Raw genomic sequence first — 27,205 nt, 5'->3', positions numbered from 1 at the left:
GGGGGCAATGCTGATTCAGACGCCAAGGCAGGCCTGCCAGGCCGGAGAGAAGCCAGGCCCCAGGGGCTCCCCAGAGGGGCCGTTCCCTCCGGGGAGGAAGCGGTTTTACTTTCAGAAAGCTCTCTTACTCTAACTCCGGGGCTTCTCGGAAACCATGAGAAGAGGCTCAAGTATTTGCCCTCGACCCAAACACACTGGAGACAGCCAACGCCCATGTCTCCGTCACATGTCCAGCCTCTTACACAGCCGTCCGGGCCCAGAAGCAGGCCCTGACAGCTGCTTCTCTGGGCGGGCCGGAGCCACCGCCTCCATCCCACGTGGGTTTGCTTTCCTGCCTGCACGTCTGAGCCCTGTGCTTGCAGCCTGGAGCGGTTCCCCCCTCTGCTCTGAAGGCCTTTGAGGACCCACCAGAAGCTTATCCCAAGCCTCAAATTCTCCCAGTGCCTCAGACCCCGAGGCCTCCTCCCTGGGCTGTGCCTGGGGCCCCGATGTCATCATCATCGGGGGACCTTGGAGCCTTGACTGCCTTTCCGGCCCATCCCATCCCTCCGCCTGCCGTGCTCCCCTGTGTGCCCGACACATGGCATCTGATGCCTCGGGCTTCAGCTGCTCCTGCCCTCCCTGCTCCCTCACTTTCCTGCCCCTCTTCAGTCTGGTCCGAAGGTCACTTCCTCTGAAAGGTTGTCCTTGGCCCTCAAGACAAGGACGAAGCGGCCCGATGCCTGCCCCATGGCACCCAACCTTCTCTTCCTCACCTCTGCCCAGGGTCTCCCCAAAGGCCCGCCGTCCGCTGCATGAGTCAGGCGCCTGGTTCAGCAGGCTACATTGTAACGAGACAAAGGTTGCAGCCAGTGAGACAGGTTTTTCACACAGACTGCTGCTTTGATTTTCTCGCTGGCCTGTGAAGAGTTCTGCTCCCTGCGGTGATCGGGTAAGGGACAGCAGAGAATAACACAGACGAGAGCAGGGAAAGGAGCAGGCTGGGTGGAAAGGAAGCAGCGTGCACAGAGGCACCTGAAGGGCCAGGGGTGGGGAGACGTGACTCAGACGGGCTGCACACGGAGGGCTGCAGGTCCTGGGGACCGCCTCTCAGCTGTTGGTCACTGATCACAGCCCTGAGGCTCCGATCTGGCCGTGCGCACTTCTGACAAGTGTGGCCTCAGCCGCCCTCCTGGGGGATTGTCCTGGAGCCACACCTGTGGCAGGAGCTTCTCTGGCTTGGTGGGCCTGTGGTCGGGTCCCACACTCACCAGCACAGTTCACAGGCGGTTCCAGAACACCTGGGGCTTTTTTACTCCTGGCCGTAGAATCGGCCTGAGAAGAGCACAGGGTCTAGGGTTGAGGCAGGGTGGGGGTGGGGAGGGGGGCGGGGGTGGCAGCTGGATAAAGGAGATGACCCATGGGAAGCAAGTTCTCTGGGCTGGGAAGCCTAACAGGTTGGCTCTTAACAGTTCTCTCTGCAGAGATCACAGCCGCTGTCGCCACCTACTGGCCATGGTGGAAGTGGCCTTTGGCCTTCGGCACCCGGCCCACCTGGCAGCACCTGCGCCCAGGTAAAGAAGCCCAGAGAGGGGGACTGAGGACTTCCACTCAGAAGAGAGGCGAGACTCTGATTGACAGAGGACATTTTCTGAGTAATATTTCAATAAGCATTTGAAGACTCTGAGTTCTAAATATTCTCTAAAAACACAGAATGGCAGAGAACAGGTACCCCAGGGCACCCCGCCTCCCACGCCAGCGCCACTGACACCTCTGTGGGCGTCTCACACTGAACACTCACAGCCGCCGCAGAGAGCGGTGTGCACGTGTTCCCGAAAACCCACGGAGCATGCGTTTCAGGCGTGGCCCTGTGCCCGCCCCCGGGTACAGAGTGAGCGGCATTTGTTGACCCAGCACCGGCCCTTCTGGTGCCTTCTCTCCCGCGTGACTCAGGGTTGCCCACTTTAGCGATGGAAACACAGGATTCTGGTTAAATCCGCATCTCAGGTTCTTAACAGACTTTTTTTTAGTTATGTCTGTATGCCTACAAATGTGTTTATGGTTATTTGTTGCCCTGGTTGGTGTAGCTCAGTGGATTGAGCGTGGGCCTGCGAACCAGAGAATTGTGGTTTGATTCCCAGCCAGGGCACATGCCTGGGTTGCGGGCCAGTCCCAGCAGGGGACTCATGAGAGGCAACCACACATTGATGTTTCTCTCCCTATCTCCATCTCTTTCCCCTAAAGATAAATAAATAAAATATTTTTAAAAAGTTTTCCGTTCTTTCTGGGGTGGGGGCGGCCCTGGATGGGGGCTGTGGCAGGGTGCGGGGATCAGTGCCATGGCCACGGCGCTGACCGGAAACTGCTTAACTTCCTGTGGAGGCAAAGCAGAATTTCGTAAGGACATAATGAATGCAGAAGCGAGAACCCGCGGCGGCCGTGCAGGCCCTGATGTAGGTCAAGGTGGTATCTTCAGACAGTCATGAGTTTGTTGAGAGAGGGGACAAGCACTAACCTCAGGAACGATAAAAGCCATGTTGAGTGGCCCGGGTCGGTTTCCTGAGAATGAAACCGATGAAGTCCTTTAGAGAGGTCCCCTCACAGGTGCCATTGACAGTATGCGTGTCTTTCATGTGCAAGGTTGGCTGCACCCACAGCTCCTCGCAGACGCCTGAATTCCCAGCTGCACCTGCTGATGGCTGCGAACTTCCCAGACTGTTAAATAAAATAAGTTATTATAGACCATTAACTTTTTCCAGGATTTTTATTTTAAAAAGTTATTTGTTCTCTATCTAAAATTCAAACTGCACTGGGTGTCCTGTATTTTACCTGGCAACCGTAGGGCACCCTTAGTTTCTCAAAATGCTGGTCGCAATCCTGACCCAACATCACCATCTGCTGGTGAGTCATGGGCTCCCGGTGCACAAAGCTGCAGGGTATTGCCTACTGTTCCAGAAGTTACAGGGCCATGGATGACCTGGCCCCTCCCCACATCTCCAAATACTTGCTTCTCACTCACTTTGGGCCACCCCAGTGCGCTTGCTCTTTGCTGCCTCTCAAACGTTTCCGGGGGGTTTCTGCTTTAAGGGATTTCCACCTGCTCTTCACGCTGGTTGGATCGCTTTGGATTGCTCCCCACGGAGCCGGTGCCGGGGGGTCGTTCACTGACTCCCAGGGGACAGTTCTGAGACAGGAAGCACATGCCACACCATGCCTTTCCACGGAGCAGACTTGTGTGGAATTGGTGGAGCAGGTGTGAAGGGCAGGAGCAGCCCAAAGCTATGTTAAGGCTGACACTGGAGCTCCGGCTGGTGTGGCTCAATGGGCTGAGTGTCGTCTGGCAAACCGTGAAGGTCTCTGGTTTAATTCCCAGTCAGGGCACATGCCTGGGTTGCGGGTTCAGTCCCCAACTGGGGGCATGTACAGGAGGCAACTGATTGATGGTTCTCTTGCACACTGATGTTTCTCTCCCTTTCTCCCACCCTTCCCCTCTCTCTAAAAATAAATAAAATCTTTAAAAAAAAAAAAAAAGGCTGACACTGGATGGCAAAGGCAGGAGTGGCTGGGGCCCTACAATTCACAGGCACAAGACGGGCTCGGGGTTACCAGAACCTAGCAGCTCACAGGCCTGAGTCATGGCTGCCGCATAGAGGATGGCGCCCGGATCTGCTGCTGAGGGGACCTGGGCAGCTTGGGGAGGAGTCCCCTAAGGGTTGGCCTGGCATCTCAGAGGAAGGACGGCTGCCCACCTGTGTCGAGGTCTCAGAGGATCCACCGAGGGGCTGGAGACCTGGGACCCCAAACTCTGAGATAGGCGCTGTCAGCAGTCAGAAGAGACTGGCTCTGAATGTGCCAAGAAAAACCAAAATTCAGATTTTTGGGTGCTCACTGAAGGTATACTGGGTCAGACTTTCTCCCTGTGAACAGGGCCCAGGAATGATGCCACCGATTTGATACTGCGCATGTCGGTAGGGGACTCTGCAAACAACGTTTCTCCATCGTCAGCTGGTTTCTTACTGTTTCTTCCTAAAGAGTTTGAAGGAGCCCGGATCCGAGGGGGAGGAAGAGGAGATTTCTTCTCTCCCGTTTGCTTTCTGCTTCTCCCATCTTGGGGTGAAGGGTCACGGGCGGGACCGGCCATCCCGGCCTCAGCGGCCAAAGCCCCGCATTGCAGGCAGAGGGGGTGGCTGCCCCCTCCTGGCCAGGGGCGTCCACATGCGGCCCGGGATGGCTGCGAATGCGGCCCACCACAAAACTGCAAATTTACTGAAAGCATTATGAGATTTTTTTGTGATCATGTGTCACAGTGTATTTAACGTGTGGCCCAAGACCACTCTTCTGCCGTGTGGCGCAGAGACGCCGAAAGTGGACACTCCGGCCTCCAGGCCCCACTCACCCGTCTCAGTTCAGGCTGCTCTAACGAGTATGCTCCGAGCAACAGGAATTCGCTTTGCACAGTTCTGGAGACTGGCCGTCCACGGTCAAGGCCCTGGCAGATTCGGTGTCTGGTGAGGTCCCCTTCCTGGTTCACGGACAGCTGTCCTGTCACTGTGTCCTCACGAGGCAGGACGGGGAAGGGAAACTGGGGTTTCTCTTACAAGCCTCTGCCCTCGGCTTGCAGACCGCCACGGTCCTCCCCCCGTGTCCTCACACGGTCGTCCCTCTGTGAGTGTCTGTGTCCCAATCTCCTCTTATAAGGACACCAGTGATGCTGGATCTGGGCCCACCCTAGTGGCTTCTTCCTAACTTGATTACATCTGTCAACAGTCATTCTGCAAATAAGGTCACATTCTGAGATACTGGGGGCAGGGGCTTCGACCTGTTCATTGCGGGAGGGGTTACAATTCAGCCCACATCATGGATGCTGAAAGCTTAAATTAGACAAGGCAAACACAGTCTGGGACACTGGGGGTCTCGGAGCCTGGGAGACACGAACGGAGCCCAGCAGGACCCTGAAGGCAGGACCCCTGGCTGTGGCGCCCCCTCACCCACAACCACGGCAGAGACACCCCAGCCAGGCTCCAACAAAGCCTTGGTGGGAGCTGCCGACAGGGCGGGTGCGGGCCAGAAGTGCCGCAGGCGCCCCCACGCCACCTGCGCCCTGGGCACCCGCAGCCCCCCCACCCGCGGACAGGGGAACCCTCCCAGGAGCACACTGTGCTGCCTTCCCGTGCAGCACAAGAGGTTCCGGCACTCAGGTCAACACCTGGAGAGAAGCGACAGCCACACGGAGCCGAGGTCCCAGGATGGGCTCACGGCTCCCGCCCCTCTGCCCCCTAAGAAGCCACCCGCTATTCGCACTGCCAGCTTCATTCAGCAAATACTATTCCTGCAAACAGCTGACCCAGATTCCCAGCTTGAATTAGGGCGTTTCCCAGGCAGTCGAGCATGTACAGGGGTGAATGTAGACGGTGCTTAACAGCGCACGGGCATGAAAGCAAACTTGGGCCCCTGTCTCCCTCAGGACGATGGTGCCAGCACCACCCAGAGGCCGTGGCCCCAGGCAGGACCCACCAGAGGCACACGTCTTGTCCCGCCTTCCCCAAGCTGGATGCTGACTCACGGAACCACTGCAGAAAGGTCTGTGTTTTAAACTTTAATTAACCTACATTCCTTCTTAGATCTTGTGACCTGATTTTCCATCCTCTCTCTCTGCTGGAACCCACATGCCAGCAATAGAATCGCTTTTCCTTTTAACCCCAGTACCCTTCAAATAGGGCTTGACCCCCCAAAGCAAAGGACGTGAGCATGAGGAGCAGAGGAACCAGTGACAAACAGTTAGAGTCACTCTTCCCCTTGACCTTCGCCTCTGGAATCATGGAGGTGGAGTGAGGGGACAGGTCCAGGCCAGTTGTGCCCAGGGCAATGTGTCGACCACCAAAATGCAGACCCCCAGCTGCAGGGAGGACCGAGTTCTCCAGGCTGCTGCTCCCAGCCAGGAGCCTACTACACCCAGGGAGGAAGGCAGGTGCCATCCTGGGAGACAGGGCTGCTCTGCCGGCTGGTTCTGCCTAGAGGATTCCACGGGGGCCACGGCAGACCTTCCTTAGGCTGCCCAGCCTCTGGGGTGCTGCCCGTCTTCCCTCAGAGTCACACCCGAGTGACCGTCCATCCCAGCAGGTCCAGCCCTCCCCACCTCCCTCCTCACCTTCCCTCCCACGGCCGTTTCCCACCATGAAACATTTGATCTCATGGAGACTCAGACTGACACAGAAACCAGCTGCCTCATCCCCCAATACCCCCACTGCCCCCGGCATCCCTCACCTGAGCATTGCAAAGGCTTCTTGCCCCCATAGTCTGACACCCCCGCTTCTGTCCCCTCCAACTTGAAGCCAGAGTGCTTGCCTGCCCGGCCCTCTGCCCAGCCTCCCCCACGCCCCTGCCCTGTGCTGCACTCCAGCCAGACTGGCCTCCGCCCACAGGTGCTGAGGTTCCCTCCTCTCCACGCTCTCCCCAGACCTGCCAGTGGGGCCTGCAGACCTTTACCTCCTCTCCTGGGGAGATGGCCCCGACCACTCCCGACACGGGCTTCCCGCCCGTCATCCTGCTCTGCTTTCTTCCACAGCCACGAGCACCTGGAGCAGAAGAGAGAACCAGCGGGTGGATTAGACTGTGTCATGCAGAGCCAGACTCCCCCAACCAGGACCAGGGCGGGACGTGTGCCGCTTCACTCACCAGCAACGTCCCGGGCAGCAGGGAGCACCTGCGTTCAACAGGGGATGAGAGGGGACAGATGGACACAGGTTTCAGAGGAAGAAAATAGAGCGGCGAGGAAGGAATAACAAAATAAAACTTCCCGGAATGAAACAGTCCTTCCTTATCTGACACCAACTCTGAAAGCAAACAAAATAAAACAAAAATAAAATAAATGTTATCCAGAATGCATAAAGAACTTGTGAAAAGTAACAGACAGAAACCTGAGGGTACACAGGGGCACCTCACACCTTACCAGGCACCATCCATCTCCCCAAAGAGCTGGCTCTGCTCTGTCACTCCAGGGAGAAGGAGGGTCCTCTCCTCCCCCTGGTAACCACTCAGCCAATGAGATGCCTTGAGACTTCCAACTCCCAGTTTCCTCCAATGGACTCTCAGTTTACAACAGCCCCTTGGCACCCAGTCTTTCCTCTATAAAAGAACATTCCTCTCCCTTGTTCTCTGGGCTTGCCGCCTGGTTCACCATTGGGTCTATGTACCCAATTAGGTTTCTTTGTTGTTCCAGAATAACCCATTTTGCTGGAGAAATATCAAGCTATTTTTTAAAAGATTTTATTTCTTTATTTTAAATAAATAAATAAATCTCTGGTGTGCCCCCTCCTGGGGACCTGGCCCACAATTCAGGCTCATGCCCTGACTGGGAATCAAACTCCAGACCTTTTGGTTCACAGGCTGGTGCTCAATCCACTGAGCCACACAGTAGCCAGGGCTCCAGCTATTTCTTTAAGGTCAACAAACTCTTGAAACTCGGTGAGAAAACACCACAATTTTTGAAATGGTCAACAGATTTAAATAGACACATCTCCAAAGAAGTTATACAAATGGTAGAGAAGCGTATGAAAAGATGGACAAAAGTCCTCAGCTATTAAGGAAGTGTGCACTGAAATCACAGGAAGATACTAGTCTACACTTACTAGAATTGCCACAGTTGACAGACCGGGACGGTCCCCCGGTGGTCTGGTGAAGAGGCCCGGTGGACTCTGTCGCTGAGCTCCTGAGCGAGCAGTCTGCCCTGTCCTGCAGGCCGAGCGGGCGGGTCTCACAGGTGCCTGCCACAGTCAAGTCTGCTGAAAGCCGCCCCTGAGCACACTGCCCGGAGAAGGGCCCTCTGACAGCCAGGCAAGGCGGTCCCCCCAGGGTGAGACACGGCCCAGCCTCGCACACCGTCAGCGGCAGGGAGGGGCTGTGTGTGCGGGAAAACAGAGATGTCACTTGTGGGGGTGTGGGGAATGCACATGGCCCCCCAGATCACGCAGGGAGGGCCCTGAAGGCATTTCGTTCTTGTCCTCCTCCAAAAAGTGGGGGCCAAGCACAGACACAGCTACAGGGGCCGCACTCATTCCAAGCCTGCCCGTTCACGCCCTCGGGTCAGAGTTCTCCGAAAATGACCTAACTTTCAGACAAACCCCATCTTTCTCAAGGTCTGTTAACTCTCAGAGAAAGCCAGAAGGACCGGACATGTGAACATGCTCACAACTAAATTCCTCTGGTGTCTTACTACAAAGAAGCAAACACAGGCCTGGCCAGGGAGCTCAGTGGGTTAGAGCACCGTCCCAATGCACCACGGTTGTGGGTTTGATCCCCAGTCAGGCCACAGACAAGAATCAACCAATGAGCCCTGGCTGGTGTGGCTCAGTGGACTGAGTGCTGGCCTGTGAGCCAAAGGGTCGCTGGTTCGATTCCCAGCTGGAACACATGCCTGGGTTGTGGGCCAGGGGTTCTCAGTAGGGGGCATGTGAATCAACCAATAGATGAATCAATCAGTCAACAACAAATTGATGTTTCTTTCTCTCTCCCTTCCTCGCTCTCTAAACTCACTCAATAAATATAAAAAGAAGCAAATATAAATAATTGCAGTTTTCAAAAGCTACTAGGCACATAGTATTCACATCAAAATTTCTGCTCAACATTGAGTGTTGGACTTTGTTGGGAAGTGGCAGCTGTTATTGAAATATAAAAGTACTATGGACTGACTTGATCTAGATAATAAGATTAAATCCCCCAATGTTTATTTATGCTAAAGGAGACTCCAACTCAAGCTCGGAGTGATATCTGTGGGGGGGAAATGTCTCTAGACAGCAGTAAAGGTGGGAGAGAGACCCGAAATGGACCTGAGACCTGATCCCAGACTGGTCCCGCCTCCCTTCCGGACAGCTGCGGCTCGGGCCGGAAAGGCCGCAAGGGCCCTCCCGGTCCTCAGTCTCTCTCCTTCCGGAGCAGAAATTGCAAACTATCAGCCCTGGGCCAGACACAACCCCTTCATGTTCAGTCTGGCCTGCATGGACTTGTTCTGTTTTTTCTTTTTAAATTCAATGAAAATGCCTTCACACAGGGCTCTCCAGTTTGCCACAGTCCCCACCTTGCCTCACTGCCTCATACTCCGCTCCCACCTGCCTGGCCCCTAAGGACTTGGGTTTACAACTCTTGCTCTGCAAGGCTAAGGAATTTCTGACATTGCACTTGATCTCATGGCCACCTAAATGCTAGTGACAGGTGTTTTCAGTTTACTTTGGTCTCTACTTGTGTTGCTGAGTAAATCTCATGTCCTGAAATCGATTTTTCCCCTTTGGTGACCTCATAGACTTATCATTCCTATTTAACAGAACAATAATAGCTCAAAATGCTAAAAAGACTAGCTCAAAGTCGCAGTTAATGTCTCAGAACTCTAAATATATTTGTCAAAAACTTTTTCACTTGAAAAATACAGAAAAGCACCCTGCTGGTGTAGCTCAGTGGACTGAGCATGGGCCTTCGAACCAAAAGATCGCGGTTTGATTCCCAGTCTGAGCACATGCCTGGGTTGCAGGCCAGTTCCCATCAGGGGATGCACGAGAAGCAACCATACATTGATATTCTCTCCCTCTCTCCTTCCCTTCCCTTCTAAAGATAAATAAATAAAAATAAATAAAATTTAAAAAAAAGAAAAATACAGGAAAGCACAAAACAGGAAACAAGTGCCCTGGCTGAGTAGCTCAGTGGGTTACAGCATCATCCTGATATGCCAAGGTTGTGGGTTCGATCCCCAGTCAGAGCACACACGAGTGTCAACCAGTAAATGCATCAGTAAGTGAAGCAACAAATCGATGCTTCACTCACTCTCTCTCTAAAATCAATAAATAAAAACCTAAAAGAAACAGGAAACAAGTTTCATATATGTATATAAATGACAGAAATATTTGTGATGTTCATCATATCTAATCTCAGGAATGTGAATTTTTATATATCTATGATCATTTTTTGTATATTCAGATATAGTCACTTGGGTTATTGCAGGGTTTTATTCTTTTTTGTGGTAAAATGTACCTAACATAAAATTTGCCATTTTAATCATTTTTAATGACTTTTAGAGAGAGAGAGAGAGAGAAAAGGAAAAACATCGATTTTTTGCATTTTTAATTTGTGCATTCATGGGTTTGTTCCTGTGCGTGCCCTGACCCAGGATCGAACCTGCCACCGTGGTGTGTTGAACGTTGTGGTGCCTGAACCAGCTGAGCTGCCCAGCCGGGGCCCCTTTTAGACACTTTTTTAAGTGCTTCAGTGGCCTCGGGGAACGGACATCGCTGTGAAGCCACCACCACCACCATTTATCTACAGGACGGCCAGTCCCATGTTCCCAAACTGCAACTCTGCCCCTTAAACACTGACACCCCCACCCCTCCCCCAGCTCCCAACCCCACTTTTCTGCTTTCTGTCTCTGGGACTCTGCCTGTTCCAGCAACTGCACGTAGGTGGACTTACACAGTATTCGTCCTTTCGTGACTGACTGGCTTCTTTCACAGAGCAAGTTGGAGGGGCCTTGAAGACATCACGCTCAGTGAAAGAAGCCAATTACGGCTTTAAGCTCTGTCTGTGGTTTTAAGGCAGGAAAAATGTGTGTTAAAAGTAGCTAACAGCCCTGGCTGGTGTAGCTTAGTGGACTGAACGTGGGCCTGCGAACAAAGGACCGAGGTTCGATTCCCAGTCGGGGCACGTGCCTGGGTTGCAGGCCAGTTCCCAGCAGGGAACAAATGAGAGGCAACCACACATTGATGTTTCTTTCCCTCTCTCCTTTCCTTCCCCTCTAGAGATAATTATTTAAAGAAAAATTTTCACAACACCTCATAAAGATCTAGCAAAAGAAGATGGCGTGCGAGTGGCCAGGCGGAAAGACTTCGTTCTGAGCGAAAGCTGCCAACGTAAGAGCTGCACAGCCCTGGGCTCGGCCTGTGCTCAGGGCTGTGGAGCTGGGCTTCCCCAGCACAGCCGCACAGAATGTCCCGGCAGGAACCTCAAAGGGGGCTCGACTGCGTAGGGGAGAAATGTCTCACCCAGCCCTGGCCGGTGGGGCTCAGTGGATTGAGTGCCAACCTGTGAAGCAAAGGGTCGCTGGTTCAATTCCCAGTCAGGTCACATACCCGGGTTGTGGGCTAGGTCCCCAGTAGGGGGTGCTTAAGAGGCAACCACACACTGATGTTTCTCTCCCTCTCTTTCTCCCTCCCTTCCCCTCTCTAAAAATAAATACATAAATAAAGTCTTTAAAAACAAAAACACCTCTCGCCTAATCCAAGGAAACTCAAAACGAATCCATCCTTTAGCCCAGAGTTCTCAAAATTGCATCTGGTGTCCACCGAGTTTACTTAGATCAGCCTCACAAAATAAGGGGCGTCCAGGGCGTGTGGTTTCCGGGTGGCTCCGCTTCCACTGAGGCTGTGACAGAGACAGAGGGGAGGCTGCCCGGAGTGCGGACTAAATCTCAGTCGAGTGGCAGTTTAGAGAGGCCACCCTGCGGGTCACAAAGGCGACCAGACCTTCTGCCCATCACACCTGAAGCCCCTGCACGCGCCCTGCCTGGCAGGTCGCCGGGCAGCCTGGCTCACCTTAGCGTGGGGGGCAGGGAGGGCAGTACCCCCCCTCTCTTAACCATGGGTGGCCAAGGTGAGGGGTGGCTCCCTGAAGCCCCTGTCGCAGGGGGGAGAACGTGACCAAAGGGGCCAGCCACTCCCTGAGCTTCCCCAGCACGAGCTCGCTCGGTCCTGCCGCCACGCTGCGCTCTGCTCCGGGGGTGACTCCGGCCCGGCGGAGGGTTGTTCGGGGGTCTGAGCGCATTGGCGCACACCCCACAACCGAGATTCCTCAAGGGGCTCTTGCTGACATTTTAGGAGTCTTGTCTCCCCGAGTGGCCATGTTTTAAATTTGGGGTTGTTTGAGGGGTTTTGTGTTTTGAAATGTCTGTTGTGAGTTCAACTGCACCCCCAAGAAAAAGGTTGAAGGCAACCTTCCGAAACGGCGCCTTTGGGGGGGAGGTGAGCTAAGGTGACGTCACACTGGACGGGGGACTAGGACAGGCCCTAAACTCACTGTCTGGCCTTCTCCTAAGGAGAGCAGAGAAGAGACACAGGGACCAGCGAGCACGCAGAGGAGAACCCACGCGAAGGCCGGACACGGGGAGGGCGTCACGGGACTGGGGCAGAGCTCGGCCTGCCGCTGCTTCGAGTCCACCAGCTGGAGGATCCAGAGCCAGGAGTGAGGCCGAGGCTGGCCCTGCCAACACCTTGATTTTGAACTTTTGGCCTCCAGAACTAGAAGAGAATAAACCTCTATTGTTTCAAACCAGGCATTTGTGATACTTTGTTAGACAAGCCACAGGAAATTAATACAGTGTCTTAAATGTTAAATTCCCTAGACCTAGCAGAGGGGTTCGGGTGGTGTTTGTTTGCTGAGTGAACCAACAAGCAAGCAGATGAGTGAAGAACAGCCCAGAGTGGAGGCGGGCGGTGGCCAGGTGAGTGTTCCCGTGCAGGTGTGGGTGTGCACGCCCACCTGGGTGGGGGTGGAGGTGGCCACTCACACCCCACCTCAGGCTCTGAGCCACAGGAGCCTTGCTCCCAGAAGAGCTACCTCATAGGGACGTGTCCCTGAGTGCCAGGGCCTCTGATATACTGAGAAAGCAGAAATTCGGATTTTTCGGTGAAATCTCCCAAGCCCTTAAATCTTGGCTCACAGAAGAAATTAGGGTGTGAGCAGACGCAGCACGTCCGCCAGCCAATGAGCGTCTCTAGCGTCCGGCTCAGGCCACAGAGGCCAGTGGGTGGAAATCAGTGGCGAAAGGGAAATGTGTCTTCAGCCCCGGGATCCCGCCTCCTCTCAGACGTGCCTGAGAAAGAGACCAGAGCCATCGAGACCCCACAGGAGGAAGACAGGCAGCATTCTCCAACCCGGATGGCCCCAGCGGCACAGCCGGGCCCTCCGGCGGGAAAAGCCCTTGAGGCCTCCGCAGGACGCCTGACCCCAACCTGGAGATAAACCCTCTCTCTGAGCCGGGGGTTTCCCCGCCCATGGGAGGAGGGGGACGACGTGCACACTCACCACCTCCCTGAGGTCAGGATGCCGAAGAGAGGACTCGGTGACAGGCCTTTGGCCTGGCGCTGTGTCATCGAAACCATTACCATAATTCTAACGGGCGAGATCAGCACAGTGCAGGGTCCCCGACAGCCAGTGCCACCACATCAGTGTAGGCCTGGGTCCCACCGGAGGGGCATGGTCACCAGGATGTGGACTTTGCTTCTCCTCGCTCATTTCCACCGCAAACTGCCGGAAGGAGGCCCCGGAACATCTCGGAAGGGAGCTCCTGAGACTGCGGTGAAAGGCAGAGGGGGTGTGGGTCCCAAAGCCACGGGCCCTGGCTTGAAGGCCAAGTGCGGGTCCCGGGACTGGCAGCAGTTGGGGCACCTGGGATCTATTAGCAAAAGAAAGGCAGGGAGGGAGGTGAGGGAGGGAGGTGAGGGAGGAAGGAAGGTGAGGGAGGAAGGAAGGTGAGGGAGGAAGGAAGGTGAGGGAGGAAGGAAGGTGAGGGAGGGAGGAGCGAGCCCAGAATGCAGCCACAGGTATCTGGACTCAAACACACGCCCCAGTGGTGGTGCTGCCCAGAGTGGTCAATGACTCAGCTGAGGAGGTGACGAGCCCTGTTGCCTGGCACGGTGGGTGCTCCGGCACAGCCCACAGCCCGCCAGCGACCAGTGGGCTCACTGCCCTTGGTGGGGACACGTCCTGGGGGTGAGGACACGTGGGGCAGAGATTGGGAACATGTGAAGACGCGCTTTCACACAGGTTTGTCAGTGGAGGTCCCGACAGGAGCCGGAGTCCCAGCCTCTTCCGCCGTCTTGTGCGCACACAGGTCCACCAGCCAGCGGGCTGGGCTGCGTGGGACCAATGCCGCTCAAGTCACGAAGGGAAGGGTCTGGCCCGGCAGTCACACACCGGAATTCCCTGAAGGACCCGAGGCCAGTGCAGAGCGAGCGGCAAGATCAATCTCCTGTACTGGGTTTTGCACGTGGCCCCTGCGAGACCAACGCACAGCCCCTCCACGAAGAGGGCCTGCTCTCCGCGGCCCCCGTGCAGCTCCGCCACTTTTTTCTCTTCCCCAGACGTTGAGAGGTGGAGTTTGGTAGCAATTGTATAGGCGATGGAGGAGGAATGTGGGGGGGCTTCACCGCTCCCTCAGATGCCTCTGCTCCTGCCCCTGTCCCCTTAGAAGCTGAAGGACCCACTCTTTTTCAAAGTTCATATTCCTTTGTTCTCAAGGGCAAGTCCCCAGCCTGCATGTTTAGCCTAATGAGGAAGGCAGACAAGTAAACAGGCAACTGCCATCAAGTTCCACGAATGCCAGTGGAGTGGGGGTCATGAAGATGGGGAGACATCCTGCCCAGAGGCTCAGAGATGCCACGGAGGGGGCATGCCTTTGTGGGTGTCCACCGGGTTTGTTTACGTGTGGCCTCCCCGGGTAGGGCCTGTGTGGTAGGTGGGGCCTGGATCCTCGCTGCCTAGCAATTCAGAAACCTTTCCTGACACGGCGGCTTAGATTACCACGGTGCAGCACACGAGCCCTCAAGGAGCCCCCGCCCGCCCCCGCCTCTGTGCACACCAGATAGCCTTCCCTCCCGCCCCCACCTTCCAGTTTCTGCGCTGCGCACCCGCTGACCGGCCAGAGCGACTAGAAGGACACCGCTCATCCCCATAGCTCCTCCTCAAGTGCAGGAGCCAGGGACTGCGTGGCTGACAATGCGCAGCTTTGGATTTTTTTTAAACTACTTTTCTTTCAAAATTTTTTATTTATTTACTTTGAGAGAGACAGCAGTGTACGGTTGCCTGTTGCGTACCCCACCACCAGGGACCTGGCCCACAACCCAGGCGTGTGCCCTGACTGGGAATCCAACCGGTGACCCTTTCATTTAAAGGCCAGCTCCCAACCCACTGAGCCACAGCAGCCGGGGCACAGTGTGCAGCTGGGAAACACAGTGAAGGTCTGAGAAAGCTGAGAGAAGTGTCACAGAGGACAATGCCTTGGCCCCCCAGTGGCCCGCATCTCAGAAGCACAAGAGCCTCCATCCACTCAGACTTGTTGTTGCTCAAGGCGGCGACTTCACACTCAGCAGACTCATAGACACCCATGTGTAAACAATCGTACAGCCGGTTTACTAATCTACCCTTTCAGCTACTATTTATGTCTGCTGTTCAGGGCATGCACTCCAATGCATAATTCAGGAACTCCTTCGCAAAGGATTTCATAAGCACCACGTGCTCATTATTTAGCAAACTGTGAGCACCTGCCTGGAGGAAATAATGCAGCCAGGTGAGGTGGAGAACCCAGAAAAGGCAGGTGGAATTGTGCAATGAACTTGGCGTCAAACAAGCAGGAGTTCAAACGCTGTCCACCATTTATCATGCAGGTGACTCTGGGACAATTACTTAACCTTCCCGAGTCTCTTTCCTCCCCTGTAAAATGGGTTTGACAGCACCCCTTCACATGATCATTACTAAACGAGGTCATCTAGGGAGATTGCCTAGCTTTGTGTTTATATTTATTTACCTGGAGAGGCTCTGGCACATGGGGTTAAGGGAACAGACTTTGGGATCACACAGACCTGGGTCTAAGGTCTAGCTCTGTCCCTTCACAGGTACATGATCTGGGGCAAAATGCTTGGGGTTTTTTGTTTTTTAAGATTGTATGTTTTTAGACTGAGAGGGAGAGAAACACCAATGTGTGGTTGCCTTTCATGCGCCCTCTACTGGGGACCTGCCCACAACCCAGGCATGTGCCCTGGCTGGGAATCGAAGGGACAACCTTTTGGTTCACAGGCCAGCACTCAATACTGAGCCACACCAGCCAGGACAGTACAAACTTTTAAAATAAAATTAAATATGAGGCCATTAACCATACAAAAAAAAACCCTAATTAATTTGTATTTGGTTATTTAAAACCTTTTCTGAGGCAGGCCTCTTACCTTAAACTAGTTTCATACTCGTATTTTCCAACAGAGTTTCTAAAATAATGTCATTTGCATGCGGTTGCATGCGGTCATGCAAAAACTCAACTGTTTCAATACCGCTAAGTCATGCTCGGAGGTGAACCGGAGACAACGTTTCTGGGACCCTCCTTTGCAGCTCGTGGACTGGACCCTGGCCTCAGGAAGCGTTCTGCGCGCCTTCTCTCAATTCTAGACCTCCCTTTCACTTACTCTCCCCACTAACGCTGCCAATTTTAAAATGGTTTTTAAAGCTTCTAAATCATGGAAGAGTAGTCTTGAACTTAATAAACCACTCTATCTTTCCATTCTAACCTCCATTCAAACTGCATTGGTGTGCTGGAGCCGGCAGTCCCTTGCCCACTTCATGCTGCCCTCCGCAGCCTTATTTTATCCAGACCCGGGCACCCTGGACACGAGGCCAGCGGCTCTGTTATCTGGCTCTTGTTTCACAGTGGAGCGCGTTTTCAAATTTCAGGATGGACTGTTGACTTTTTACTGTCGCAACGGGAATCTCTTACACAAAACTGTTCAATGAACGGGAGTTTCGGTAATCACGAGAACTAAAATAGGAGGCTCTTTCTAAATCGCACTCATGTTCAGGTGAATGGGAACACTTGCTTTGGGTTATACTTTGCCCATAAATCACAACTTATAAACTGGTGAAGCGACTGCAGGAACAGTCAACCCACCTAATCAGGTGTGTGGGCCAGGCTCCGGGGAAGAAGCGGCCTCACGAAGACTCAGTTAGGAGGACTGGGCAGGTCACGGTCGCCGCGGCCAGGCAGACCCGAGCCCGGAAGGTTAAAGGGCCTCCAAACTTCACCCTGTCGGTGCCCAGGACTAGGGAGGAAGGAGATAAAACTTCCCGTAGAGCGGACAACCCCAGGGGACGGAAAGGAGAGCGCTAACCCCCCCCCCCACACACACACACAAGGCAGCGCATCCGCCGCGAGAACTCGGACCGTCACACGCCAATAGGACAGGGACTCAACCGCCATCTTCCCCCCACCGGCCAAACCGACAAAGCGCGGCCGAGCCCCCACCAACTCCGCGGCGCTTCCTCTCTCGCGAGGCCGCGAAGGCCTCTGGGAAACGCGGGGGTGGGGAGGGCAGGTGAAGGAAGCAGGGACCCGGGGCTGGGGGCCGGGTGAGACGGCGAGCGAAGCCTCCGAAAGCAGAAGGGGCGGGGAAGGGTGCGATTGACGCGGGGTGGAGGCCAATGACAAGCGAGCTCCGGAGGACCTCCCTCCAATGGGCTGTGCTGCCTGGCGCGGGGGGCGGGCACCGGGGTCGAGGGTAGCTTGAGCGCGGCGGCGGCGTTGTTCAGTCAGAGCGAGAACATTCCAGAGGTGAGTCCGGCGGTGAGCTGGCGGCCCCGCGCCCCCTCCCCAGCCTTCCCCGCCCCCGCGATCCCCGCGGGCCGCTGGCTGGCGGGGAAGGCGCCCCGACGCCCGTGGCTCACGGCGCCATCTCTCCGCCGCAGGTCGCCAGGCCCCGGGCGCTGAAGGGTGTGGACCCCGGACGTCGCTGGGACAGCCCCTCCCCGCTGCTCGCCGGCGCCTGCCCGGCCGCTGCTCTTCTCCGCCGCCCCTCCTCGGACTCGGGTTCACGCGCGCCTCACTTCATCCCAGTCCCGGGCGAGCAGCGTTGGGTTTATGTCTTTATTTGACGAAAACGGTGAGTCGCGGGCGGAGCGGGCCGGCGGGGAGATGGCGGCCGCACAAGATGGCGGCGCGCCGCGTGACCCGGCGTGTGTGGCGCAGTTCGGGCGGCGGGCGCCCCCTCCGCGGGCCCGCGTCCCCGCCCCTCCGCACCCCGCCCCGCGGGAGCGCGCCGCGCGGCCGTAGCCCGGCCTCCGTGCTGCATTTGTGAGTCATGGCGCGGGGCGGGGCGGGGGCGGCGCCGGGCGCCCCGCCGCCGGTTTCGATTCCCCGGCCCCGCGCTGCCGCGGCCCGGCGCTCGGACGAGCGGGCCGCGGCCGGGGCCACCCGCCGCCCGGGAGAGGCCTCGCCACGTCGCGGCTCCGCGGCGTCCGGCGAGCGACGGCGGTCGCGGGGGTCCAGCGACTCTTCGAGCGGAGCGGGGCCCGGAGATCGGGGCCCGGGCGCGGCCTCGCGCCGGGCGCGCTCGTGCTGGGGCTGCGTGTCCGAGGTGTGGTGGGACTGTTTCTTTGAAGTAAGCATCAGAGCGGCGGGGCGAGGCAGGAAGAACAGGTCCCGCGTCCCCAAACGGGGGCCGAGGGGGAAGGAGGGGCGCACCGGGATTGGGGGACGGCGTTTCGGGTCCCTTCCTCCTCGGCGCTGGAAGTCGGGCTGGTCGCTGCCGGTCCCAGCGGGGCGGGCTCCCCGCGACCCAGTCGGGCGGGGTCGCACGGCAGCCCGGCGGCGCGGGGCCGGTCTCACCCGAGGCCCGCGGAGGCCGTTTCCGTTGCTGCGGGGTCCGGTGTCCGGGAACGCCCGTGTCCACGGGAACGCGGGTGCCTTCTGACCTCAGGACTCCGGGCGTGGTTACGGGGAGTGGGCGCGGGCACTCCCTACGGAGCCGAGTTAAATGGGGGGCATGTGTGTTCTCTCCCTGTCTCTTTCAGAGCTGTTGCGCAGCCATTGGTACCTGTATTGGGAAAACATAGCGTACAAGCAAGGAGCTTACAGCCTCAGTGGCGAAAACTTTTTCATGTCAGAGACCGAGAACTCTTGCAGTCGTTTATGTCATCCCTTCTTCTCCAGACAGAAGATACCAAAAAGTTGCAATCAAAGAGCTCTTCATCTTATTGATAAAGCTACTAATAAGCCAAAATGTCTGTCAACGTCAACCGCAGCGTGTCAGACCAGTTCTATCGCTACAAGATGCCCCGTCTGATTGCCAAGGTAACAACTCATCATCGTTTCGGCAGCAGGTCCTAGGCCTTTCTCGTGGATTTGTGAAAGATTGCCTCTGGGGTAGACAGTGAAAAATTAAATTCTTATTTCCTGTAGGTTGAGGGCAAAGGAAATGGAATCAAGACAGTTATAGTCAACATGGTTGACGTTGCAAAGGCGCTTAATCGGCCTCCAACGTGTAAGTAACGCCTCTTGGAGAAGTCGGCAGGGCAGAGTGTTGCTCAGTCGTGGCCGTCTGCCAATCGGGTGGGTTGCGTGCTGCTTAGCCTGAGGGTCAAGTGAGACCTTGGGTTTCAGACCAACCGATACATTAGTTGCCATTAGCACAGAAAATTACCCAGGCAACTTTTTTACATTGTTTTCTCACCTGAGGACATGTTTCTGTTGAAACTAGAGAATGGGAGGGAGAGCTACCTGGCCCGGCAACACATTTTTTTAATCCCCTCCCCCCAATTGTATAGAGGATAATTGTATAAACATGTCTGAGTAGATGAAGATTAATTTAGTTAACTGTGGTTAAACTTCCTTTTTCCTAAATAGATCCCACCAAATATTTTGGTTGTGAGCTGGGAGCACAGACCCAGTTTGATGTTAAGAATGACCGTTACATTGTCAATGGATCTCATGAGGCGAATAAGCTGCAAGACATGTTGGATGGTTTCATCAAGAAATTCGTTCTCTGTCCTGAGTGTGAGAACCCTGAAACGGAGCTGGTGAGTGCCTTGGGGGTTCTTGTTAGCGGAAGAAACGGAGTTTCGTACCTGCTTTTGTGATCAGTCCTTGGTAGCTCCAAGTAACGTTCTTGACAAGGCAGAGCACACTCAGTTGGGAATAAAGATTTTGAAGATGTTTACATACTGACTTTTTTTTTTCTTTTTTAAGTAGATCACTTCTAGAGAAACACTTTTGTGTGTTAAGGTGGTGTTTCAGTTAGATGTCTTCTGTTGGTCATTTTCACCCTTGTTCTTGCAGAATTCCTACCATGTGTTATGGATGACATACTTTTTTTTTTTTTTTTTTACCTTTTTTTGGCAGCATGTCAATCCAAAGAAGCAAACGATAGGTAATTCTTGTAAAGCCTGTGGTTACCGAGGCATGCTTGACACACACCATAAACTCTGCACGTTCATTCTCAAAAACCCGCCGGGTGAGTCGTCTTGGTGAACTTGTAAGATTTTTCCGTAGAGTAGCTGATTTTTGGAAATGGAAGTTTCATTGTTGTTATAAAACGAATATAAGGAATTTATGATTCTCTTGACGTTTTAGTGAAGATGTATGTTCTTAAGATGAGTGAATTAGGTGTTGTAAAGCAAATTGCGGTGGGTCATCACAAAGGCTCTCCTGAAATACTCTTTTATAAACGGGTGTGCTTAGCTCAGTAACCTTAAGTCACTTTAGGGCATTGCAAGCAACACTCTGTGGCAGATGATTGAAACCATCTGACACAATTTGAGCTTGCTATAGCAACAGAGTCTAACCTATTCCGGCACTCTCTTCTCCATGGGACAAGCCGTTATACAGACTTAGACAGTGTTCCAGCTGATGGTTGAAGGGCAGTTGTGCTGTGCCCTTCAGTCAAGTTCATGAATGATAGGAGAGGGTCATGAATGCCAACCTTCACTTTTGGGTCTTCGGAGTCGTCTTTTCATGTTACTCTTACCCAAAGTTAATGCCATTAATATTTGGGACTTCCCATTCTTAACCTAAGTTTCTTTAATGAAATACAGTAAACGAATTTGGTCTATGAATCCTCTTGGAATTTTAGGTAGCACCGTGTTTGGTTTTCTGAGAGGAGGGCTTTAAATGTTCACGACAGGAAATGAGGTACAAAATGAGCTGGGTACTAAAGTTCTCTCTGTTGTTTCCCCATAGAGAATAGTGATAGTGCTGCAGGAAAGAAAGAGAAGGAAAAGAAAAACAGGAAGGGCAAAGACAAGGAGAATGGCTCCGTGTCCAGCAGTGAGACGCCGCCACCACCACCGCCGCCAAGTGAAATGAGTCCCCCTCCACATGCTGACGTAAGTGCATGGCTGATGGTGTGGGAGGTGTCAGGGCTGTGTACAGTATGTTTGGTTACAGTGAGCAGAAATACCGAAACAGCATGTTGGGTTCCAGGTGCAAGTGATTGAATTTAGGTGAATCCAATTTTTAGTGGAAAATGCACTTGGTGTTATTTGCTTGACTAGAAATCAGAAACACCTTTTACGTTTTTAAGGCGTTTCACCAAGCACTTTGCCCTTGAAACAGGAGGAAGAAGAAGATGATGACTGGGGGGAGGACACAACTGAGGAAGCTCAAAGACGCAGGATGGATGAAATCAGTGACCACGCAAAAGTTCTGACACTCAGTGATGATTTGGAAAGGACTATTGAAGAACGGGTCAACATCCTGTTTGATTTTGTTAAGGTAAACGTTTGGTAAACATTTGCTTCAACCGAGGTGATCAATAAAATCAGCTTCAATCCAAGCTCAGGTGTTTGTTAGATGTTTATTACTTTGAGCAGATAGTTGGCAAGTAACTTTTTCATGCTTTTTTTTTTTTTTTTAAATATTTGAATGCAAGGCTTCCTTTTACTTTTTGTTTGTTTGTTCAAATACAGTTTCCAGCCAGTACTTTTGGCAGTTGTTGATCATTTGGAAATCTTATAACTGTCCAACTAGGGGAGACATTCATGAGAGTGGGGAACTAACAGGTATGTCTACAGCAAAATGTGACTCCATTTCACCAAAATGCTTCCTTTTATTTGCAGAAAAAGAAAGAAGAGGGCATTATTGACTCCTCTGACAAAGAAATTGTTGCCGAAGCAGAAAGACTAGATGTAAAAGCTATGGGCCCTCTTGTTTTGACAGAAGTTCTTTTTAATGAGAAGATTAGAGAACAGATTAAGAAATACAGGCGCCATTTTCTACGAGTAAGCAATTTCCGATTCATAAATGAGATTACAGCTGTGTGACCTTGGAAACATTACCTTCTCTTTCCCATTTGTTCTTTGTCATCCTGAAAACAGAGGTGACTGACTTACCTTACAGGCATGGCAGAATGTGAAGGCTGCACATGGTCTCTTATAGATAAAGTAATGCTGAACTTCTTGTGTGTCAGCCTTTTTGAACCATTTTTGTGGGGCTGTAACTTTAAGGAACAACCCCAAGGCATTGAAAATATATGCATATTATAATGGTCAGCTTAGGACATCTGTACAAGCTTGTTAATACAGAGATAAAATCTCTTTGCAGTTCTGTCACAACAACAAAAAAGCTCAGCGGTACCTTCTTCATGGTTTGGAGTGTGTGGTGGCAATGCATCAAGCTCAGCTCGTCTCCAAGATCCCACATATCTTAAAGGAGATGTACGACGCGGACCTTCTGGAGGAAGAGGTCATCATCAGCTGGTCGGAGAAGGTAGGGAATAGATAAAGGGCTCTTAAAGATCAAAAGATTTGGGATTTTTGTTTTTTGGAGTAAGTAACTTGTAATAGCTACTCTCTACATGAAAGCACAGTTGTGTGCTAGCCGGTGTGGTTCAGTGGATTGAGTACAGGTTATGAACCAAAAGGTCAGCAGGTTCAGTTCTCCATCAGGGCATGGCCGTCCTGAGTTGTGGGCCAGGTCCCTAGTTGGGCGTGTGGGAGGCAATTGATGTTTTTCTCTCTCATTTTCTCCCTTCCCTTCTTCCAAAATAAGTAAGTAGAATCTTTTAAAAATATACAGTTGCCCTGGCTGGTGTAGGGCCAACGGACCAAAGGGTCACTAGTTTGATTTCCAGTCAGGGCACGTGCCTGGGTTGCAGGCCAGGTCCCCAGTTGGGGGCATGTGAGGGGCAACCACACATTGATGTTTCTCTCCTTCTCTTTTCCTTTCTCACTCTCTAAAAAATAAATAAAATCTTTAAACAAACAGAGGGCAGTTGGTGTGCCTGACTAATGTAACTTGTAGGGGATTTCCCACCATGGCTGGCGGCTTGCTAGTAATAACAAGAAACTGTAGATTCTTCAACAATTTTTTTGTGGAATGGAAATAATTCTGGTGAGGATTCAAGGTTATATGGTGGCCCTGGCTGGTGTGGCTCAGTGGACTGAGAGGGGGCCTGCTAACCAGAGCGTCGACAGTTCAGTTCCCAGGCCAGGTCCCCATTTAAGCACATTTGAGTGGCAACCCACAGACGTTTCTCTCTCACATCAGTGTTTTCTCTCCCTCTCTTTCTCCCTCCCTTATTCTTTCTCCCCCCCAAAAAAAATCTTTTAAAAAAAAATTATGATCCAGTTTCCTCAAAGAGCTCAGTTTGAGCAACTGTACAAAGAACTCAAATTATTATTTTTTTTTTAAGATTTTATTTATTTATCTTTAGAGGGGAAGGGAAGGGGAGAGGGAGAGAAACATCAATCTATGGTTGCCTTTCATGCGTCCCCTGCTGGGAATTGGCCTGCAAGGAACTGGCCTGCAACCCAGGCATGTGCCCTGACTGGGAATCGAACCGCGACTGTCTGGTTCGCAGGCCCGTGCTCAATCCACTGAGCTACACCAGCCAGGGCTTCAAATTATTATTTTTTTAACTTTTCACATTAAAAATTGTTTCTAATGTTTTTTAGGCCTCAAAGAAATATGTCTCAAAAGAACTTGCCAAAGAGATTCGTGTCAAAGCAGAACCATTTATAAAGTGGTTGAAGGAAGCAGAGGAGGAATCCTCTGGTGGTGAAGAAGAAGATGAAGATGAGAACATTGAGGTAAGTACTGAGGGAAGGATTAAATTTGGTGCCAGTGATGGGCATTTGAGAATGGCCAACCTAGGCGATTCAGGCAATAAAACGCTGTCTCAGTGATTTGGAAGATGGTCCTTAATAAAAGGGTAGTGAAAATAATATCCTCAGACATGATTCCAAGTAAATATCTGAATTTCGAACGTAAGGTTTATTGAAATGATGCTGGTTACGTATTAGAGGTGCTATAAAAATTAACAACATACTGTTAAAAGGGGTTTTGTTGTCGTTGGGGATTTTGTTTTTTGCAAAAGTGATGGCTGCATCTAAATGGGTTGTGTTTGTTTTTTGTGTGTGTGTTGGGGGGTTTGGGTTTTTTTGGGGGGGGGGGTTGTTTTTGTTTTTTAGTTTAAAACATCTATTGATTTTTTTTTAGGATGAGGAACATTGATTTGTTGTTCCACTTATGTGCCCTGACTAGGAATTAAACCCACAACCCTGGTGTATTGGGACAATGCTGTACCCAACTGAGCTATTTGGCCAGGGCTAATTTTTCTTCGTTTTACCACTGACATAAAGGTGTGCATGCAACTTAAAAAGTTTTTTGTTTTGTTAGGTGGTGTATTCGAAGACTGCCAATGTGCCGAAAGTTGAAGCTGTGAAGTCTGATAACAAGGACGATGACATTGATATTGATGCCATTTAAAGGGGTGGGTGCAGCCCAGCTTAACTGTAATGCTGAGAATCTTTCTGCATCATCAGCCAGAAGTGCAACATGTATGTGCAAAAGCTTAAAAGGCTTAACATCATGCTACACTTTCTGCTAAAAAATGTGTTGCCGTGAGTGGTCTGTAATTAAGCCCAACAAGATATCTCGGGAGTCCATACACATATCAGTGAGCAGATGTAGTTTGCTTATTTATAGCATGTTTCTTTTTGAAAAATTAGTGGTGGACACATTTGGATCACATTTATACAGTTATAAAAATATTTGATTTCAGTCATTCTTAGGATTTTTTGGCTCTGAATGACTTAAGCTGAAACAATTAGCTCCTTTAAAAAGCATTGTACTATCATTTAACTGGATAGAGTTCTTGGAGCCTGTTAGAAACTGCTAGGTGCTGAGACGGTAAAGAGGTCTCTAGCAGAATGTAAACATACACTTACTTGTAATTACCTTATTCAGCTATTAAGAAATACAGGACTTTCTAATCTCGAGTCCCTCAAATTGGCATCTGGTAATGTACATTCTTACCTGCCAGGGTGGACAGTGCGACACCTTTATCTTACTAAGAGAGAAGGACCTCAGTGTCCTATAAATTTTAAGAGCAGGTTTTTAAAACTTGAAAAAAAAATATTTTTTTTTTCTGGTTTGCATATGCTTGCCCCAAATTGTAGTCTTTGAAGTCATGTGCATTGCAAGTTGGATGAGCCAGGGGAGTTACTCCATTAATAAATAAGTGTTTTATGTGTATGTGGCTGTTGCTTTGTGCTGAGAGAAAACTCTCAGCTTTGGGATATGATTAAACAGTAAATTCTATGATTTTATTTGGGGGAAGAAGTAAAGAGTGCACTTAATCCCTAGCAAAAACCATACTTTTTCAACTTTTATGCTTAATGGTTTAAATTACAATTTCAAAGTGTTTAGACATATTGTGTATTTTTGTTCAGTGTGGGTTTTTCCCAATCCTGGGGCTTATTCTTTAATGTCTTACATTTGAACACGTAGGTTTTTGTTGCTATCTTGCCGAAGTAAGTGTTGCTATGTCTCAAACTTGATTATTATAATTATTTTACAAAATGTCTTATTTAAAAAGAAAACTAAAATTGTACTTCTAAGTCAGCCTATAGTTTGGTGGGAGACTTGGGGTGTCTTTTGTTTCACATTGAATATAATCAGACACTCATGGAGTCTTGGTGATGGCCACTGAATACAGGTGACTAGGGCTTGGCCCAGCCCATCCTGAGCTTTAGATTTAGAAATAGCTTCCTTTTGAATTCTGCCCAATTAGCTGATCTGAACTTACTTGTAATAGATTCTGGCCATATCTTAGAAATCATTTTCAAAGTAAAAAATTGTTTCATTTATTCCTTTTCATTAAAAGTGCACTGTGGAAATCAAGAACCATGGGGGGGTAGTTTTAATTTGGGGCACAGGCTTACATCATTCACCTCTGTTTGTGATCAATCTCAGATTATAATGAGACCTTAACAAATGTATGTAAAAATTTTTCACATTGAAATTATACAAACATTTGATACAATAAAACCTTGTTAGCTTGGTATTTTAAGAAATTAAAATCTAGTGATTTTACTGGAGAGGTATGAATTGGTCTCCAGCTGTCTTTTGATCAATTTTGATGAGAGTGAAGCAGAAGCTGTATACCTGGAGGGAATGTGCTTTGTCACACCAAAGAAAAGAGGTTTTTGCAAATTCTCATCTCACCTAGGTTCTAAACTGTTTGCCACAGGCCAGTTTGCTCTCATTATTTGAAATTCTACAGGAGATGTTGGTGGCCTGGGTCAAGTTGTGTTCAATATACATAGTGGCAAGCTAATGAGGTTCTGTTATAGAAGTTGATTTCCTTTTTTTTTTTTTTTTTTAATCTGAAGGAAAGGCTGTTCAGGGCTTCTAAACATTAAAGAAAACTTTGACTTAGACCTGTGTTCAGTCTGGTGCCAAATTTCCAATAGATTTAAATCCACGTAAGAATTTTATTCACAGAGGCTATCCTCATAGAGTAATCCTTCACTTTGTTCCATTCAACTGTCTTAAAGTTTCCTGTTTCAAACAGCTACATTACTTGATTAAAACAATATTAAAATTATATTTTGTCTCTCCTTTAATGTTAAAATTAACCTGTTTTCCTAAGATACTGGAGTATTGGAGTCAGCCATGTTTTGTAGCTGTTGCTTTGGATTTGTGTTGAACTTTGCCTTCTGCAGTTGCTAGCCCTACTCACAAAACAGATGTTGCTTATTACCTGGGTTCAGTGGTTTTTCTGGGTTTGCGTTCCTATTGTGCAACTTGTATTGATTATAGACTACAAAGGTCTGCCTTAATCTGATTTTATGGAACCTTTATGGGTGCTTACTAGGAAATTCAGGCATCACGTATACAGAGGCATACCTGAGAGACTGCAGGTTTGGTTCAAGACCGCCCTAATAAAGCAAGTTGTGTAATCATTTTGCCGGTCAGTGGTCTTGCCTTAAATTTGTAACATAACATCTGTGAAGCGTGGTAAAAACAAGGTCTCCCTGTAGTTATGCAACTGGATATAACATATATCTGTAGTTGAAAAGGAGGAAAATGGGGGGAGATTGCCCTCTAAGCCAGTCTTTTCTGAAGTAGATGAACTTAGAAGGTGTCACTTGGGGTTCTGAAGGTTTGAAGGTAGAAAAGTGTTCTCTAATCAGTGCTCCCGGTGTGTGGGGATTGACCTCTGCCTGCTGTTAACTGCAGCACACCAAACACTGGCTTAGAGCCGTCTGCCCAGAGGTCACTCCAAAATGAAGCTGACTTCCCAGGAGAGTGGCAAATCCGGAAAGGTATTCTGATGGAATCTACTTAAACCACGAGTGAGACTTAAGTTCTGTAGTTCTGAGACTACAGCTCTGCAATCGATTCTTATGTAGTGGATTCTTCCTAATGGCT

The 27,205-nt window shown here is 51.1% G+C and overlaps 1 protein-coding gene and 1 non-coding gene across 3 annotated transcripts; both read left to right on the top strand.

Moving 5' to 3' along the window:
* Positions 1-17,220: 17,220 nt before the first annotated feature.
* EIF5 (eukaryotic translation initiation factor 5) lies at positions 17,221-26,378 on the top strand. Of its 2 annotated transcripts, XM_037164260.2 has the most exons (12): positions 17,221-17,326; positions 17,461-17,654; positions 18,565-18,844; positions 18,953-19,034; positions 19,397-19,569; positions 19,892-20,003; positions 20,729-20,874; positions 21,104-21,262; positions 21,607-21,768; positions 22,091-22,255; positions 23,443-23,577; positions 24,167-26,378. In XM_037164260.2, exons 3-12 carry the CDS (start codon positions 18,773-18,775, stop codon positions 24,254-24,256), a joined length of 1,296 nt encoding a protein of 431 aa, XP_037020155.1. In that variant the 5' UTR covers positions 17,221-17,326; positions 17,461-17,654; positions 18,565-18,772; the 3' UTR covers positions 24,257-26,378. The 2 variants fall into 2 exon arrangements, with proteins under 2 accessions (XP_037020155.1, XP_037020156.1); XM_037164261.2 differs by lacking the exons at positions 17,221-17,326; positions 17,461-17,654 and adding an exon at positions 17,929-18,152.
* On the top strand, positions 20,263-20,388 carry LOC119063125 (small nucleolar RNA SNORA28). Its single transcript, XR_005085100.1, has one exon. It is a non-coding gene; the product is annotated as a small nucleolar RNA SNORA28 (small nucleolar RNA).
* Positions 26,379-27,205: the final 827 nt, after the last annotated feature.

This window comes from Artibeus jamaicensis, unplaced genomic scaffold (genome assembly GCF_021234435.1).
Source record: "Artibeus jamaicensis isolate MK-2021 breed Jamaican fruit bat unplaced genomic scaffold, CSHL_Jam_final contig_444, whole genome shotgun sequence".
Taxonomy (NCBI): Eukaryota; Metazoa; Chordata; class Mammalia; order Chiroptera; family Phyllostomidae; genus Artibeus; species Artibeus jamaicensis.
This window is presented reverse-complemented; position numbering and strand designations above follow the sequence as displayed.

Excerpts from the sequence above, each read along its gene's own strand:
- EIF5 (XM_037164260.2), top strand. The coding sequence starts at position 18,773 with ATGTCTGTCAACGTCAACCGCAGCGTGTCAGACCAGTTCTATCGCTAC. Across the intron at positions 20,004-20,728 it reads CATTCTCAAAAACCCGCCGG|AGAATAGTGATAGTGCTGCA; the intron begins GTGAGTCGTCTT and ends GTTTCCCCATAG. Across the intron at positions 20,875-21,103 it reads GTCCCCCTCCACATGCTGAC|GAGGAAGAAGAAGATGATGA; the intron begins GTAAGTGCATGG and ends CCCTTGAAACAG.